The following is a 19709-nucleotide window of genomic DNA, read 5'->3' as shown; positions in this document are numbered from 1 at the left end:
CATATTGAAATTTGTTTTAGGGACCACTGATGAAAACCTGGACCTCACAAGTGTGGTTGTAAATTCTCCTCAGAGGGTGATATGAGTGAGAATGCATATACACTTTCAGTCAAAGTGTCCACATTGCAGACACGTGCATGAACATTCGAAATAAATTATTGGTGCTACTTTAAATAACCTGAAAGTTCTTGAAATGCCACCTTATCGTCAAGAGGCCTATCAAAAAGGTTTGTACTTCAACACAACATTGTCATTTTTTTCTTGTAGACCGTACATAAACATCAGACATCTGAACCCGACACAATTTAAGTCTATGTGTGACGAAAAAAGTCCTAGGAAAGCCGTACACAAAAACGTATCGTTGCATCCGAGAGGACTTCCTCGTTTCCTATTGTACTAAGTATTTGTGCATTGATGATGCATCCATCCAGCCGAGACTGGACAAAGAATTACCTCTCAGCATTGATCATTAAATACATTTAAATCATGTCAAAGACGAGGAAAGCAATACTGCAATAATAGGTGATTGGAGAAAGAGAGAAAGAATATGACCATCGGGAGAGTATCAAGCCTCCATGAGCTGATCTGAATTAGAGATTTCAACCATCATCATTTCAACCCACAGCTGATTAGGACAATAAGAGCCATTGGAAGAGAAGTACTCGAATGTTACGAAATTTCAAAAAAGAGAGACAGGTTTGCTATGCTACTGATAGATGGAAAGGTAAACAAGAGACAGAAAATCAAGTCATTTCCGTGCACTCATGCAATAGATGTGCACTGTGTGCATCTTTGGCTGTGCATAGCACTGTCTCCTTTGTCGAGGTGCAAAAACAAGCACGACAACAGGCTAATGCTGACTGGTATAAGCCCTGTTCACACTGAATGCTCAGGTAGAAGAGGAAGGATGAAAGACAGTGGGTAACATAAGGAAAGTGCCCCAGGTAGTATGGCACCTCCGTAAATAAGAACCATTTGGCTTTGGTTTGAGAAGACAAGACACTCTGCAACCAGGCAGTGTGTGCATGCGTTTTGGCTCGGCTCAGTGTGACTAAGTTGTGGCGCGTCCTTTTGTTCACTGCACCAGAGCAAGGCTAGCCCTTCAAGTTTAGCAAGTTGTCTTTGAAATTGGACAGGATGGCCTCTCTTCCTCAAGCCATGGACACAGTCTGAGTAGATTTAACTCCTCCCGTTGGGGTGTGCTGAGAAGAGGCCAAAAATAATCCTCCAGTCATAAGTCAACCAATCTCTCCTTCAGTCACTGAGTGTTATGTGTCTTGTTGGTACCTGTGAAAAGACCAGAGAGACATAGATGTGTTATTTAGTTTCTATTCGTTTCCTGCTATCATAACAAACTACACACAGGTATCAAGTTATTTCATAACAGGGCTACACCTTTTTCAGGAATTATTTTCTCTTTTGGTTTCCTTGAAAGACAACAAAGCCAATTATGCAAGTTGATGAGAGCTAAATTCTTCACACACTTGACGACAATGCAACAGCACAGGTTTTTTTTTTTTTTTACAGCTTTAATAAGAAAATTAAACAATTTAACAAGACTTTTCAAGTGCAGCTTGTTCCTTGTGCGGAACAGTGATGGCTTTTAAGATGGGACTACTAGAAAAACATCTCATCAGGTGCCAGGTTGTGTGAGTGTCAATGCATTCTTGAGATTAGCAGGAAACTGTTGTGTTGAACACTCCTGTGAAAATGGTGGCACAAATAAGACCGACCTATCTTTAATAGAATCTTGCCACCATGAAGAGACACCTTTGTTCTGGGTAAATACTGAATTAACAACAACGTTTTCCTGTTGCCTTAATAGAGATCTTTTATCCAAGTCTATGTTCAGAGGAAATACACGGCACAAGGATTTTAAGAATGAAGTCAAGGGATAAAGGGTCCTTACCCGCTCTGTAAAGTGAACTCAGGCAGTGCTCCGAGGGACGTCAGCTGTTCCTCCAAAGCCACAATACGCAAACCAATGTAGCCTGAAGACAGCAGCAGCAGCACAACCCTGTGATTTAAATAAAACACACACACAATGTCACATTATCTGCCTTTTTCATGCACCGACATAAGCAGACAAATAAAAAAATCTTATAACATACATAGAGAATTGTTATCAGTATGTTAAAGGCCATTTTAGGCATGTCACACTTGGTGGTATTTTACACAATTACATTGCCCCCAATTCTGAGGACACTGTGCAGTGGTTGGGGCTAGCCTCATATAGATACAGGCCAGCTGCAGTGGAGAAAGTTTTACGTTCAAAAGTCAGGTTATGCTTCAACAGAGCTGCCACTGATAAGCAATGACTTGACTTTTGTTTGTGTTGGCTCGTGGTCTGAAACCACAGAGGAAATATTTCCTGCTTTGAGCTGACACTCTTACTTTAACAAGTGGGTGAAGAGCATACAGACGCTCAGCTTGATCAAGAAGGGTCTGGACGTTTATTTCTTCCAACAACCATAGAACATTTCACATTAGTGCCGTCTTTGTTGGATCCTTCATAACACACACACACACACTCACTCTCTAGCGCCTGACCACTTGTATGTACAGGTGTAAATACAAAAAAGAGCAGACAAGAGGAAGGAAAATACTACTCACAAAATCAGGTAAATGAAAAGTAGCATGTTGAGGGTGCTGGCCTCGCTCTGAACCAGCAGGGACTTGGCCTTTTCCGTCACATTCCAAACCCACGATCCACCTTTAACAGGAAAAAGAAAAGTAAATACAACATGAACACCTAGGCTGTTTTCACTACAATTTGTCATTGTGTTGGGACGCCAGCAGAGAAAGCTGTGCAAAAACAGACATTATCTCAACAATATGAAATCGAATTGTGAATTTCCTCTGTGATTACACAAGTTTTTCAAATACAGCCGTGTTCCAGCTAAAAATAGAAGATTTATTTATTTTAGAATCTGTTTTTTGGTGGGGATTTAAACATAAATGATTGCCCCCAATTACATGCGTGGCCAACCACTTCACTAAACCAGTCATTTTCAGTAAGAATTTAGGACTGGCAACCACGTGTGTGTGCGCGTGCATCAGTGCATTACCTGACTCGGACTCCTCTGACGACGAGCTGTCACTCTGCTGCATGTGCAAGGTCTTCACTCTGGAGCTGTTTCCATTAGGCACCGTCTCTGCAGAAAAAGAGAAATAAGCATCGACTTACTATCAAACATTGGATATTGCATATTCACTGACAAAAAAACAAATATGGAGATCACAATACCACTTTACATTCTACCATTTAATGTAAAGGATGTGTAAATTGGTGTTGAGCTCTAACCTCTGCAGAGTGCTGGTTTGAGCAGAGGCTGGTCAGTCAAAGACTGAGACTCAGAGCCATCGACTTGGTCAAAGCTGTCGTCCAGACTGGACAGGCTGGAGTTCTGTTGACAGACAGAGCATATTTTTTAGTATCAATGTCAAAGACACCTCTTTTGTACAGGCTCAAATATCAATTCTCCTTATTACTGAATAATTATAAAACAAAGAAATTGTCTTACCACAAGTTTGCTCTTATCAAAGCTGGCCTCAGTTGAGGAGAAGACAGGGCTACTATTTGTGCTACCATCCTATTAGAGACAGAATCATTCAAATGTTATGTCCATAAGTTTTTTTTTATTATTATTATTTATCAATCCAAGAACATTTGTATATTTGAGGACAGTTTATGCAATGTGTGAACAGAGCAACTCACCTCTAGCTGAGGACAGACTGACTGCAGCACCTGATAACATGATTCTCTGTTCCGCAGGGCCACAAACAGGTACTGAACAAGGGTTAAAAAAAAAGTGTGTGAATATTAAATGTTGGCTCGTCAGGCACACAAAATATAAACATAATCATAGTGAAATAATACTGATTTTGAACATCTCTATTGATTACTAAGACAACAGCCTTATCAAGTGCTATGTGAGATAGGGGGGGACCTACTTTTTCACCGCCTGTAGTGCGAATCGACAAGGCGTTGGGCACAAGCAAAGCCGTGTTCTGCTTCTTCACTCTAAGAATGCAGGAGACTGAAATCACGACCTGTAAAAGGAGACAAACATAGAAAGGTCAGTCTTGATCTGCTTTCTCACATGCAATGAAGTCCAAAATGATGCGAGAGGACAGCAGGAGGGACTCTGCAGAAATTAGGACAAGGAATGAGCAGTTGCCTGCCTCCTGCATACTCCCACAAGCTCCCCATCCAGATAATCTCCTTCTGTGTTCAATATATGTGAATAACACGCTCTACATAGCATCTGGACTGAGTTATCCAGAGTCCATTGGTTTAGAACCCGATCAAATCAAACATCAGGCCAAAGGGAATGGATGGATGGTGTCTGAGGGCATTTACCTTTGTATCCTTGAGCAAAACTGAGGAGTGGAAACAGGCATGGGTGTCGGTGATGTACAGCCGACCATGGTAGGGCACTTCCTTCTGCAGAGCACAGATGTATGCTAGGAGAGAAGAGGAGCAGCAACACGTTTTATAAGGCCCACTCGTTCATTAAGCCAAATCAATCACTCCAATATTCATTCACCTACCATGTATTAAGTCTTCATTCTCTGGAATGTTTGGAAACAACTTGTGGAATGTCTTGTTGTGCTTTGTGAAACTCTAAAATAAAATGAAAAAAAAGAAAGGTGAATTTTTACAAAGTAATGACATTTAAAGCAAACATTGGGTAATTGGGGGGAAAAAGGAGAGCAGACAAGAGTAGCTTACAGTAAATGCACAGGTAGCTCTGTAAGTCATTTCCTCTAACATCTTCATTTTGAAAGAACTGTGCAGACTTACACTTCGTATACTTGTGGTTTCCGTTTTCTCAAAGACTTTGTTGTCATCATCGTACGACTGTGCTCTGTAGACGGAAAACAGCTGTCAGTGTGAAAGCAGTCTATGGTTTATGCTGGACCGTGTGAATGTGAGGCGTTACAGAGACACAACGTGACTGCGCACACACGCTAAGACTACACTGCAAGTGCAGCAGATTACAGGGTTTTTGGTGCCTCTGATAAGCGAAGAAAACCACAGAGTGGGTAAGATGGTGAGTGCTTCAGTCAAGTTAAGCGCAGTTGGATGTAAAAAAAAAAAAAAAAAAAGTCTAATTTTGACTTTGAGGAACAACATATATAGAACACTTTCATACATTTTGTTGTTGTTTTACCAATGATGTTTGTTCACCTTCAGCACTCAACATACCCTTTATTTATCCACTAAATGTGTAGGTACAAAATGGCAGGGAAAACGTATCATATTTGGTCATTTACTCCAATAAACACAGTCATATAGGAAGCATTACATATCAAGACTGCTCTTCACAACATTACACATCTAACTCGCACATTCAATCATGTGGGGGAAAAAAACCCAGTAAGCCGCCTCCAACGGATGTGTGCTCTTTTGTGCGTCACGTCTGAACAACAGCTGAGACCTGGATCAAGTCTTGTGATTCATAATAGTTGCGAGTCTCCACTACATCAAAGTATTTTATGCATTTAAGTTTTGTTGCGTTTGTGTTTTACAGCGAAGTGATGCAATTCTGTATGTGAACTATATTCACACAGTAAAAGCTGGTATTTTTTGGCAACTTCAGAGAAGAGGTTTTAACCCTTAAGGCTCTTCAAACATGTTTTGACATTGTGTTTAATTCCACCTCTTTTCCCCGTTGGTCCTACCTGATGGCTACTTGTCTGGCAAGCGTTTTGTGCTGTTGCTGGACCTCGATCTGGGCTTCCTCCAGACTCAAGGCTTTCCTGGCCTCCAATTTCTTGATGCTGCCATTGCTTAGGCTACTCCTGCTTTTCTTCACCTTGTCTGGCAGCCCGCTGCCACTGCTATCTACAGGGTAGTTACTGGAAATGGAGAGAGGGAGAGAAAGAGAGAGAGAAGAAATTTAACAACTTGCCTTATTGCTGAATCAGATTTATTTGTTTATGCAAATTATCATATGGCTTTTTATCCTTGGGTAATATTGCAGGAACATAACACACTTCCTGCAGTTTCATCATTAACTTAAAACCTGAAAATCTGGAAAGATGGTGATTTTTTTTCACCTCTATAAAAAGATAGAGATAATGAACACAAGGCCAAATGCTGAGAACCTATTACAGTAAAACCAGGATTACTCAAGGTGGGAAACTGACAGTTGTGCAAAGGCTCTTTCTAAACCAATAACTATTTCAAGTACTTCATTTTGTGTCATTATCCAGCATGTGTATGTCGCAGAGCAGATGCTATTTTGGAATTTTGTTACTATAGGTCATATTTATAAATATTTCACCATAAATAAAAGGCTTTATTGAGACAGAAAATGGTTTTACAAATGGTTAGAAAAACTAAAATAAAAAGCAACAACAAACAAAGCAAGTGACTCATAAAAGAAAAAACAGCAGGATTTGCGTAAGCCAATATGCCCCAAAGAAAGGAGAGAAATTGCCTGTCCTTGACTTGGAACAAACAGGTCACAAATTAAACAACTACACAGTCGGCTGAATTGTATTCACACAAACCTGTAAATGAAGTTAAAAACAATGATAATGCTCACAAAACATGACACCGTTTGAGTGAAGCCCACATCTCAAAGAAGACAAAAACACTTAAATCTATTTCGGACAAACAATGACAAAAACGAGCTTACCTGTTCAATTTAAATCGCTTAGATGATCGAAAACTATATCGACCGACAATTGGCATTTCCTTTCCTAAAGGGCGAATTTCCTTGAAAACTCTGGTTTATGTATATTAACTTAAGCCATTAAAGCAGATTAAGAGGTAAAAAAATATATATACATATATATCTTAATAAATACAAGACTTAGATGTCCTAAATATGTGGTCCAAGATGTTTGTTGTGCTAGCTAAGTCAAGGTCCTTCTCAAGCTGCTGCCAGAAAAAAAGCTGTTGTGCTGCTGTATGACTGCGCTGCTAAAGAGGAAGTCACTGTGTTGAGAATGGTGTGACACTCCGTAGTAGGTGACGTCAAACTTAGCCACTCCCCCAGAGGCAAACAAGCATGAAAGGGAACAACGTGCAGGCTGCACACACTCTCTCATGTATACACACACACACACACACACACACACACACACACACACACACACACACACACACAGACATGCAGAGTGCAACACAAGCATAGACAAGTTGAAGAAAGGCTTGTCTCATACAATCTTCCTCTAAAAAGCACATTACTCAATATCAAAAGCTTGTCTGGTCGAGATGTGCTCTTGTATGGCACATCCAGATTAGACGTAGACTTTTAAAAACAGCTTTCTCAGCAAGTGAGAAAGTGAAATACTTGCGAGGTGCTCAGACTCGCCCATATAGCCTAACCTAAGTGTACATTATCCACGTTTCCCTTAGGGCAAGGAATCTAACCCCAGAAATGGGGAAAAAACGCCACGACTTAAACTCACTCAGTCTCTTCTATTAAGATATGCTGCATGTATAACTATCATCAACAATATCACCGTTTAAGACGAGTATTAAATAATATTTTAACTACGCGGTCATGCAAGTAATTGGGGTAAAGGTCAGAGAGAAAAACGTTTAACTACTGTAATTAGTCTTGAATGACTATTGCATCGTAACCAGTTACACATGACCTCAATTCAGGACACCTGAAGTAAAAACAATGCAAGAGAAATTCAAGTGCATGCAAGGTGGTGTGTATTTACAATCTTCTGTGATATTAAAGCATAAGCTTATTTTTAAGGTTCAGTAAGTTCCCTTGGTAAGTAAAACCCCAATATGGTAGGTTATGTGCATTTGTAGATTGTCATTTGCTCTACTCCAGACACTAAAGTGCAACAGACCTTTGCTGTCACCCTTTAATACATTCCAAAAAATATAAATAGTTAAAGTAATATAAACAACTAGCAATTTTGGTGGCCAGAAACCCCACTGAGGCGGGGTTTAAACATAGGCAACCCACCATAAGAAGTGTTTCATAATGATAGCTTAACTGCTGGCCAAGTATGCTCACCCGAGCCACCTCCAGAAGGCAAGAGGATTTAAAGACAGCAGGGCAATACAAGCAGTTCTCAAAGGTTATAACCGGTTTGGATTTCTTAACAACTTCCCGTCTTTGCTCGGGACAAAACGTAATCATTAACTTCGTGTTGAAGCCCTTTCCTGTATCTCTCAAAAAGCCACCAGTCCTCCTCAGTTGTTTCAATACGATGTGCTGTGTATTTACAAAACCTCGGGTCATGGGTTGAAAAATTTCCCACATATTCTGGAAGTTTTGAAAACAAATTGATTTTCTTTGCTGTGTTGTACTGTAAAATCCCAGAATGACAAACCAAAGATAATTCTACTAATTCTACCATGTATAATAATGCACATTGTAATGGCTCTAGGGAATATCATCACCATTATGACTTTGTGGGAAATATTTGATGGTACGATCAAGCCCATCTTAAAGAAACTTAATTAACTTCATGACAAGTTCTTTTTTTTTTTTTAAAGAGGGTCAAAAAATGTTTACAATATATTGCTAAAGCTTCAAATGAAATGACCCATGTACTCCATAAAAGTGCCATTATTTAATGACTAGTTCACAGTTACAAAGCCTACCTAGAACGGGTGTATGATCACAAAGAGGCCTTGAACTGTAGCCTACTTCCAAATCCGATCACCATGCCATAAAGTCTAATGGAAAAAAGGTAGTTTTACCACCACACCCAACATTTCACAATAGGAATAGGCTTCTTAAATTCAGAGCAGCAACAGATTCAAATGGAAGGACAGATACTTATGTTAATCTAGAATCACGACAAAGAACAATTTGTCTTAGTATAGGGAAACTACAGCAAACAAACCTCACATGACGACATGTTCTGTGAAATAGAGATGATCCAAAACATTCCAGTTTAATAGATTTCTAAATCTGCATTTGTTCTAGTGTTATCTTAGAACAGACAATTCACTTCAACAAAGTCTCCACAGTTGTCAAGTCTGTGACTGAATTTACAAAACAGTATTTTCTCAAAAGTTGGTGTAAAAAAACCCAGCAATGATTAACCAGCAAAACTTTTCCTATATTTAGAGTTCAGAATTAATGAGTCAAGCCAGCATTGCCTTATCCAACACAGTTCTAAAAAGAGGATTCAGATCAGAGACTGTTAACATTTGCTCAACCTACCTTCTCAGATCCTCAGAGAGATGAGCCAAAGAACCCTGATGGTTCAACAAGCCTTTCCCTCTCTCCATAACCACCGAACGTTTCCCTATGCCTCTTCCACGGTGTATGTAGCCACAAATGATCAAGACAGCTGAATAAGCTCACAGTCCTGCACTACCTTCAGCACTTAAACCTTGAGCATTATCAGGGTGTAAAGGTCTGTTTTACTGCAACATTTTAGAGCTCAACATGTAGACGGGACTAGAAGAGCGGAGTGAAAATGAAAAAAAACAAAACAAAAAAACACAATGTGTCCTCCCAAGCTTTGTCCTTTCATAGGCAATCTGACCCTGTGTTGTCATGGAAACTTAACAATTGAAAGTAGATGGTGGAAATGAGGGGGGTGAGAAACATTGCCAGAGCATTCTGAAAGCCTAAACAACAAAAGTAGCCCCTTTTCAATAACAACAAGGGCATGGATTTAAAATGGGTGATAGTTAGCCCTCTCTTTTAAAGTATGTAAACGAGCTACAACGAGTAAGTTCGTGTGTGAATGAAGAGAAAGAAAAGGGGCTATTTCTATATCTATGACAGCACCATCCCTGGAACTCAATCGCATGATCACACTTGTGACGCCAGTCTTAATTTAGCCACCGTATACATCACGCCTTACCTCCGTCTGACCTCTGCCCGCCATGTTCTCACAGTAAACCTATTGCTGTTGAACCCCGGGATAAACATTGTGGAGCAGCTGTGCTACAATTAAGTTTTGCGACAATCAAAACAGCAGAGTTTTGATTGTTGTTACAGCCATATGGCCTCTCCGAGTCCTTGACCCTGATAGTGGAACATCTAAACAATGTGGCTGATGCAACTGATGTCCAAGGTTCCATGGGGCAATAGACCACTGCTTTATCCTGTCGGCTGCTCTATGCAATACAAGTTACATGGAGAACAACAAAACATTCGACAACAAAGCGGTGCATATTATGAAACTGTTGTCCAAGAGGCTACTTTTTGAGTTTGATATCGCAAGTAGAGAAAACATTGTACTTCCACAACAAACTGAACCATCACCTGTGCACTTGAAAGTTTTTTTTATAGCAATTCTTAGTTTGTTTTATCGAGCGATTAGACAAAGACTTCTTGTGAGGGGCAAAGGCCACTTCTAATAAAAGCCATGTTACTTTTTCACCCACATGTATGCTTATACTTCAAATACTCTTCTCAGGACTGACAGTAAAGAAGAATACACCCACTTGTTCTAACGTTCATGTTAAATGATTAAATAATGGTTTAAACATACCATATTGCATAAATAACACAGGTGTACAAGGTAGATGAATGTCCTATGATACTGTAGGACAGGATATGCCATTTCCTAAACAATGATAGCACTACAATAGTAAAAACAAGGTTACTTAACAGTAAGAATGGTTAACTGAAGATTACCAGATAACCTAAATTAGCAGGAAACTAGCTGTGACTGAACACAAACAAAAGTACTCCAAAGGGGAAAGAGGTATGCTGCTCTCATTTGTCTGCTAAATGAGACAGACGATCCCACGAGTCCTGCTGCAGACCTCAGCCTTATGTCTACTGGTCTTGAGCATCCCAAGATAAGACTGCTTCCATAAAGAATGAATAGAACCTGATAGTATTATAGCACCATCTTCTGGAGAGCCATGGGTAATTTGTGTCATGAGATCTGCCGATTCATCGCCATCCAATCAGGCCATTTATGGTGGAAATATTTAAAATGTTCAAGTATATGCAGAATAATGACTCTTAGGGTTGACTGATCAATCAAAATCAAAATAAATAAATCATGTTCTCCCGTCACACCTGTAGGAGATTGGATTTCTAAATGACAACAATTTATTAAGTGATAAATAAGTGATATCAGCTGCATGGATGAGACAGTGATACCAGCTGTGATCTCAACTTTGAACAAGACATCTGTGATTCTTTTTTTCCCCACTCGGAATCATGCAGCCCTACGGACGGTATAAAATGTGTAACCAAACCCCTACGGTTTCTATGTGAAGCCCTGTAGTTTGCATAATTGGTCTCTAAAAGTTGATTTTAAGCCTGAGGCCGAGCCTCCAGTGTGTGCTTATGATGCCTCATAAAAAGGGGCTTAAATATACTGTAAAGAAAAGATGATGAACTTCTCAATTATTTTTAATATTTGTTAAAGTTCCCATATCATATTTCACCCAAAATCAGAGGGACACCGATTGACACTGAGCTGTGCACACAAAATCAGTGATGTATTGAAAAAAAAAGCATGATTAAAATGTTTTGAGGCAGAGGCTAGTGGTAAGAAACCCGAATTTCAACTTGTAATTCAGCGCTCACTTCCTGCAGGTTTATGTGAAAAAGGAGGAGGAGGCTGAGATGAAACAAGTAATACAATCAAACACCCATAGGTAATGTTTGTTAAAGTAATTGTTTGTTAAACAACAACAACAACAACCGCAGCACTTTCCCTTTACTCAATGTCTCATACAGGCTCTCTCCAAAAAAAATAGAAAAGAAAAAGATAGACAGGCTTAGAGGTTCATTCTGATGCCAAACAATATATGAGAATATAGCCAGTAGGGGTGACTGCTGGCTGCAAAAAGAAATTAATTTAAATAGAATTATGGGAAAATTAGTCCACTTATTACTTGATTTATAATGTACTCTTTGATTGTCTTCAATAGCACATGATATCAATTCTGTAAATTATGTTCCTCTTTGGAAAGAAAGTAGATGATCATATATGGCACATGAGAAGACACCAGTGTGACTGACAGCTGACATCCAATAGAAGACTGGTGGCAGGTCATGCCTATAAACTTGTGGTTGCCATATGTCAACATGGTGCCCGCCAAACCGCAATTCTTGAAGCTTTAAATGGGGAATTCAGATTTGTATGGTTCTTATTCTTTGCTGCGACTGAGAACTTAGGATGAGCAAATAGAACAGCCAGTTGCCAAAATAACATTCAGTCTGTGGCACACTGCCAGGGCTTAGTTTGCAGGAATACTCCATGTGTGTGTGAGTGTGTACTGGAACATAAAGTTCTGTATGTATGCATGTGTAACAGCTGAACGGTGTGCAAGTCCGAGTGGTAAGTCATGTGGCCCTGCATATGCAACATCACCCTCCACTTCCTCTGCGCTAAGTGTAGACAGAGGAGGTCTTTGTGTGAGGCAACTTGGAGAACTCTCGAGCCACCAGGCATGTGAGCAGGAGAGGCATGGTGTGATAGTGACTTTAGAACCCCACCTGAATGTAACCATTAAAAGTGAAAGTGTGAACATACCATGTACAAACAGGGATCAACTTTAATTGTGTGACACAATTAATACTGTGACAGAGACCAACATACTGCACCTATATCACCAGATATCACATTCATGGTGATACCTGAAATTATCTTGTATAATGTATTCACACTAGTTCCAGGAAATATTTTTTTTTAAACCCAGTATTTCACATATGAAAAAAAACTGACTTAAGCTTTGCATAGATGGTGAAATAACACGTAGTGCTGTGGAAAACAACAATGACTTCATTTAAACCCCCAAAGAAAAATAATTAAAAAATATCAAAAATATGTCTGCTTAGCAGAACCATCACAAGCGTTCACTCACACCTTTAGATAAGCTCCTCTAAAGCCTTGTGTGTCTTCTTGTAATTCACCAACCTATTGAGAATACTAAAAGGTGAAAAAAAGCTTTCTTTTCTTGGCACTGTGTCAAAAGGCAGGTCATTAACACTAGCCCGACAGAAGCAACCAATTCATTCAACCATGGCCAGCTGGCTAGTATGCAACCTTTCATTTCAGAATAAACAGTCCTGGAGATGTGGTTTTTCATCCGCTGAATCGGGCGTTCCCTCTGCATCTGCAGCACATCTCATAATTTAAACCTACATAGACTACACTTCCCACAGCAGAAAGTAAGCAATGTCCATAGAGCATCTTCCTGGAGCCAACAGGATGCCTGTAAATCTGCCCCACCCAACTCACTCCTGGGCAAACTGGAAGCTTCGCAGCTAAACCAGGTTTTCGCCCTCTTAACGTGGATCTTTTATGCCGTGTTCCCGGCAAAGCTGTCCAATTTACAATGAGCTAGATATGAAATGAGATAAGGTATTTGGTCATACTCTGTAATATACTACTCTACAATATATATATTTTCCCTTCCTTATGGAAACTTTATGACTTAAAAATGAAAAAAAAAAAAAGAGTAGACGTTAATTAAAAAAAAAAAAAAAAAGTAATGCATATAAAAATACAAACCACACAGTGAAAACACAGATGACGGGTACAATGACGGCAGAAAAGGCCATAAAAAAACGAAAGATTCCAATGTCCACACTCTATACTTGCAATAAACCACATTTATAATGTTGTACAGAATGAGTGGCAGTTGGCACAGTTTTTGTGTTGTAGTAGGTGGCACCAATCATGAGAGGGATGGACACACAAGAGTTGATTGACCAAATTTACTTGGGTCTTCTCATAGTAAAAACAGCTGCTCTTGTATGGCTGGTTTCTCTTGGACGTTGCACTTATATGGCAAACCTTTGGTCACAGAGGTCTGACACTGCTGTGACACTTCTGTGTGTGTGTGCATGTTGTGGAAACGGATTATCACCCCGCATTCCGTACAGATCTTATATATGCTGATAACAGCAGGCTACATCCAACTGGCAGGGGTCTTGTATTCCAAACTTGGCTATCCATGGAGAGGCAAGTGAAAGGCAATGCTTCGAGGACAAGATACAGGACACATTAATATAACACCATGAACCACCTGTGGTCAAGTGCCAAAAATAGCCCATTTGTGAGAAAGCATATACTCGCTTTTCCCCCATGTATGTCAAGAGTGTAAGAGTGTTTGTCATCACAATCACTACATATGCATGTTTAAAAGCGTGCTTGTGTTGTGAATGATGCCCGTTTTTGTTGAGATGTCTGCATTTCCTCATTACTTTGCATGAAAAGTGCTATATAAACCGCGTCGTAACGATAACTCACTCTGGATCTTGACAGGACTGTCATCAAAAATCATGGAAGAGACAATGATGCCAAACGGGTGGCAAAGGCAAAATTAACAGCCAACCAGACCTGAGCTTCCTTTTATGCCACCTTTCATTGCATAATGCCATATACTCACACTGCCTGGAATGGATTAGCCAGGCACTACACACAGCCATAATAAACACAGTATTATGTAGGGCAAATGAGTCATACAGTGTTCTTGGAAATTAGCTTCATGATAATAAAGCTAATTTTGCATATAATTTTACAAATGCAAAAAAAAAACCATGTTTGTTTTAAAGAATAGCCTAACAATAGACAAAAAGGTACATGGACTTGATAATCCTTATCCACTAAATGACATGTCTATCCCACAATGTCCTTGCTAGTCTAAACAAATAATTACACTATTAGATAAGCATTTTACCCAGTATTCTTTAGACTGCCTTATATTACGCCAATGGTGAAAAGTAGCCTACAACCCCATCCACATCTATAGTAACATCTTCATATTAGATTTATTTTACAAACCACACAGGCTTCTCACTGGTGGATTTGCAATTAAGTGCATGCTCCTTACAGCATGCGTTCATTACAGTCGAGAGCCAACATGGACGTGTTAATGTTTAATTTCATTGTCAGTGATTTCCACTTCTTTGATAGTGCTGGGGCTAATTTAAATGCCGACGTATTCATTGGGAAAGGGTGGCTAGCCGGTTAGCATCATCTCCACGCTGGCCGAAAAACTAGAGTTACGCACAGTTCGCTTTATAATAATAAACAACGGGACGTTTCGGTCTTTAATGGTGCAATAAAATAACAAATGTCACGTGAAAACGGGTGGGTGCCAGCGGTTCTATCTAACCAAAGCCTCCTGCACCTTGTTGACGGTGGTCACCGGCAGATAGCGGTTCAGCTAGCCACATTCATTTTTTTTTTTTTCGCTCACCTCTCTTTCATGAAGTGCTTGATTCGGACGATGGCCTTCTCGTCGATCTTTCGGATGAAGGTTTTCAATCTCTCCCTCTTGTTTTCAAGCATTCTTCCTTCAGACAGTGGCAGCAGGGTCGGCTCGTGTCGAAACGACGCTCCACGCCAAACACCACCGTCCTTGTTTTGGCTTCTGCCTTTTCCCACCCTCCCTTTCCCCCACTTCATCTACTGCCGATTAAGATAATGAGCTCAAATCGGACCAAGTCAACCAGCCAATCAACGCCGCCGACGACTTTGAAAAAAACAGTCATGTCAGACCGATTGTCCAATCAAGGCCCGGTAGTTGGCCCGCACCGACCGCCCACTACCTTATATGGCAGCCCGGGCGTCACTCTATTGGCAGATAAGCGTGGATGGTGGGTCGGGTTTAAAGAGCTCTTGGGAAGGTTATGATCAATAATTTTCGTGTGACTTAAACTGTTCACGTGATAATAACATGAGAGGCGGTATGTCTCACCACGTACCACATGACGAGGGTTAACCTTCGTGACGGAAAATAACACACGTGGGTTTTCTGTTGACTTCTATTTGCTGTTATAGCTGACAAATAAATACCATATTTAGGCCTTTTAAACACACAGTCAGGGTTGGGCTGATCATCTCTCTATTTAAAAACTACAGTTATAGTGTTTATATATTTATTTTGTTCGGTTTACTTGTTTTGTTGTTTATTTTTTTATTGTTTACATTATTTCATATCCTGTCTGTTTTATGTAAATATGTCATGTACAGCAATTTGGTCAAATCAGTTGTTTTTAAATGTGTGAAATACATTTGGATTGGAAATAAAAATAGGCAAATTTTGATTAAATAAATAATAAAGCAGCACATTATATGATGAGTCTGGGGGAATTGTAGCTGATCCCAATGTTAGTCTGGCATGTTCTTACAATATTGGCTTTAAATTGTTTTAAATGGTAGAAATCTCACAAGAATGGTTGATTTTCACTTCAAAAATTCAAAATGGCACAATAGTAAGACAGGAATATGGTGTCAGCCGACTAAAAGGTAACTAAATGAAATAATGAACAATGTATTTATTGTAACCATGACAATAAGATAAGATAAGATAAGATAGTCCTTTATTCGTCCCGCAGTGGGGAAATTTCCATAACTACAGTAGTTTACGAGTATTGATTTAAAACATATGCAATGTGCTACAGCAATTAAAGAGCATCTTGTCAATTCACAAATAAGTGCAGATGTACAAAAGACAGTATTGAAAAAAAAAAAAAAAATAATAATAATAATCAAAAAAAAATTATATATATATATATATATATGTATGTATATATATACTAAATAATGAGATGGAACTGTAACAAGATAATAAAAACAAAATATGTTAAGATCCTTTGTCTGAAACCTATGTAAAATGTGCAAAAGACTCTTATCCTAATGCACAAACAATAACATGAAAATAAGAAGATTAATAGGGGAAACCCCTGGTGGCCATGGGGCCCTAAGCAGGCGCATAGTTTACATTGAGCAAATGTCCACAATAAAGAATAAAGAAAATTACAAGATGATTACATAAATGAGGAAAAGCTCTTTCAGGCACCAGATGTTGTATGGACAGATTCATGTGTAACAAAAGATGTATTTTGATATCTGTAAGTTGCTATAAGAAGTTACTGTGCATATACATGTGAATATTTGAACATGTGCTATATGGCGGTGAGATCTAGATTACATACTTAATTATTACTGCTCACATCAATCGGCAGACATATGTCAACGTTTAAACCCAGGTGAGTCACTTCGCCTATAACTAACTACCTGAAGCGTGTGTGTGTGTGTGTGTGTGTTTGAGAGAGAGAGAGAGAGAGAGAGAGAGAGAGAGCTATTTTTAATGGTATATCCTCCCGAGGGTTGTTGTATTGAGGCAGGGTATTAAAGTCTTGGCTTTCAGCAAATTGTGCAGCAAATATTTGAATTATCCTTGAGCAGGTTGAGTTAAGGCATACTAATACTGAACCTACCTTAACCTCAATAAAATGAAGAAAAGAAAAAAAGCGAAACAAGGATTTTTTTTATGATAATGGCTGAAATAAATGTCTGCATTTGCTGATATGTTGAATGTCAAATTAAAGATTTTAAAACACACAGTGCTCTCCAATTTCAGTATAGCCTCCTCATTAAAGCATTTCACCGTTCTCTTGATAATGAGCTTAAACCCGCTTATATATATACATACATACATACATACATACATACATATATATGTATATATATAAAAAGTAATTTGTGCCAGTTTTAGAGAAAAGCATGTAAATCTCAGTTGTGAAAAGGCGGTGTTTCCCACACCAGGCAGCTAAGACACTGCCACCACGCCACCTGGAACAGAGGAGGCAGTGTGGTACGGCATGACACAGCAAACACGCCGCCTTCACACAATCTGGCCTACGCCATCCAGCCCCCGGTCTTCTCTACCGCCTTTCGCTGCCGTTCAACAGATCAGATAGAGAAGAGGAAATCACGTTTTATAGGGAAGTATGTGACTGAGGAATGATTAGGTGGTTCAGATACAGTGTAGGCAACAGCTGCGTTGATTCATCGGTGAAAGCTAAAGATCAATTCAAAATTGTTTGGAAAAGTGATGTATCATGATGTTCCAACCTGATCTTGATGCTCTGCCACTTTATGTCATCAGGGTTTTTTTTGAAGGTAACATATCTACAGTATATCTATTCATCAAAACATTTGCAGAACTGCACAAATTATTATATAGATACAGTAAATGGGATGATCTTCCAGTATTGGATGGACCATGATGTTTTCCTTCTTCTTTGTGATACAAACTTGGTAACACTTTACATTACAGCACAGTAAAAATATGGTGATGATAGTATGGTAATCATTTTTAAAATAGATAATAGTCATAGAAATATTTTGGTAACACCTTAACACTTATTTCTATAATAATCACCAACTAATGGCTTAGCGATAAAAATGGAAATAATTGTTGGACACATGGGACAATGAATTTCAACTTTTCAATATGGTTATTACCAATTTTGAATCATCAATCATTTGCCTATATTTTATTCTATTACTTTATAAGATGGTATCAGCACATCAGCATCTCCTAACAAACCTGTTATACTCTTACCATGTTATGTTGGCGTCCGCTTGAAAAGAAAGCACTGTTCGTTTACAGACAAATGTTTTATCTTTAGGCCACATTTTATTCATGGCTATTCAATGTGAGAGTTTGTGAGTGTGCACATTTCAATACAGAGGCAGCGGGTAGTATAACAAATAAACAAATGTGAAATGACTACAATCACACTATACCTTTAAATTAAAATTTATGATCCATCATTGCTGGAAAAAAAAGACAAAAATGCAAATGTTTACTCACCACAGTAAAAAAAAAAAAAAAGAAACACTGACACATTTAGTTAATATTGACAGTCAGAGTCATAAAGTAAATGTATTCTTGACCTAGTCAACATTTGTGAATGCTGTAAATGTAAATTACTTCAGAAGACACTTCCCACACTGGGGAATATTCAAATTGTTGTTTTATGTACAAACAACTAAATCACAGGCAGAAATAATACACATTACAGAAAGGGTTGTACCAGTCCAAATGTATTTCAGTCATAAGCTACAGCTGACAAATAAAAAGCTTTCCTTCAGAATTGAGGATTTTGAATGAATCACAAAAGTTACACGTCTGAGAAAACCAGAGGTAGAGGTTAGTTCCAGTGTTAACAGACACAGGTTTCATTTAAAACATATAGATGGAGACCACCACCATGTGTGCAAGTGGAGAAAGAAAACTACCCTCTGCTTGGAGGACTTCCTATCAAAGACATCCTCATTATTAGCTGCTAGAACAGACACACTGACCTTGTGAGGTGAGCAACACCATGGCTATGACTATACGCACGGACATCTGCAGCCACGCACACTGCAGAACAGGTGTATAGAAATGCTTGTGTAGCAGGAAGAGAAAAGGCTTTCACAGGCTGTGCACCTGATGAACCAAAACCAAAGTTATGCAGTGTTAATGCAGCACACATATTTGTTTTTTAAATAAAATGTAAATACGCATTCTAAGCATGAATGCTTACATTCAGTTTGGAAACAATCATATGTCTGAAGGGACTTACAATCAAATCACAGAACTGACGGAACATATGCTCCTTCTCCTGGAATTCCTAAAATGTGAAAGGGAGATAGTCAACTTTTTGTGTCCAGACACAAAGACCTATCAGATTGATGGACACAAAGAGAGTCAATACAATTATACGGCGCAACAAAACAGCAATATGTGGATTAAGTTATGGGTATTAATTCACCACTGAACAGAAACAGAGGTTATTTGCAAATCAGCTTTTCCATATTGTCTATTCTGTTGAGCCAAATTAAAAGTATTTCTATTTTGTAAAACAACATATTTGCATGCTTGCTATGAGAACAACCACACCTTGCGCTAATATTGAGAGTTTAAATCATGAAACCTGAATTTCTGACCCATGACGTAGTGAGTGTTCGTAAATTACCTAGTTCACACGTCACAGAGGGAACAT

At 39.0% G+C, this 19709-nt stretch overlaps 1 protein-coding gene across 1 annotated transcript; it reads right to left on the bottom strand.

The window, feature by feature from the left end:
- Positions 1–612: 612 nt before the first annotated feature.
- On the bottom strand, positions 613–15216 carry LOC310926391 (GRAM domain-containing protein 2B; the record flags this gene model as incomplete). The annotated part of the gene is made up of 13 exons (XM_083888512.1): positions 613–1287; positions 1910–2017; positions 2614–2713; positions 3069–3155; positions 3305–3407; positions 3525–3593; positions 3719–3790; positions 3955–4053; positions 4364–4467; positions 4555–4627; positions 4808–4871; positions 5689–5865; positions 15125–15216. 13 exons carry the CDS (start codon positions 15214–15216, stop codon positions 1269–1271), a joined length of 1167 nt encoding a protein of 388 aa, XP_083744638.1. The 3' UTR covers positions 613–1268.
- Between the last annotated feature and the right edge of the window lie 4493 nt (positions 15217–19709).

The sequence above is a fragment of the Microchirus variegatus genome (assembly GCF_963457635.1).
Source record: "Microchirus variegatus genome assembly, chromosome: 4".
NCBI classification, from domain to species: domain Eukaryota; kingdom Metazoa; phylum Chordata; class Actinopteri; order Pleuronectiformes; family Soleidae; genus Microchirus; species Microchirus variegatus.
This window is presented reverse-complemented; position numbering and strand designations above follow the sequence as displayed.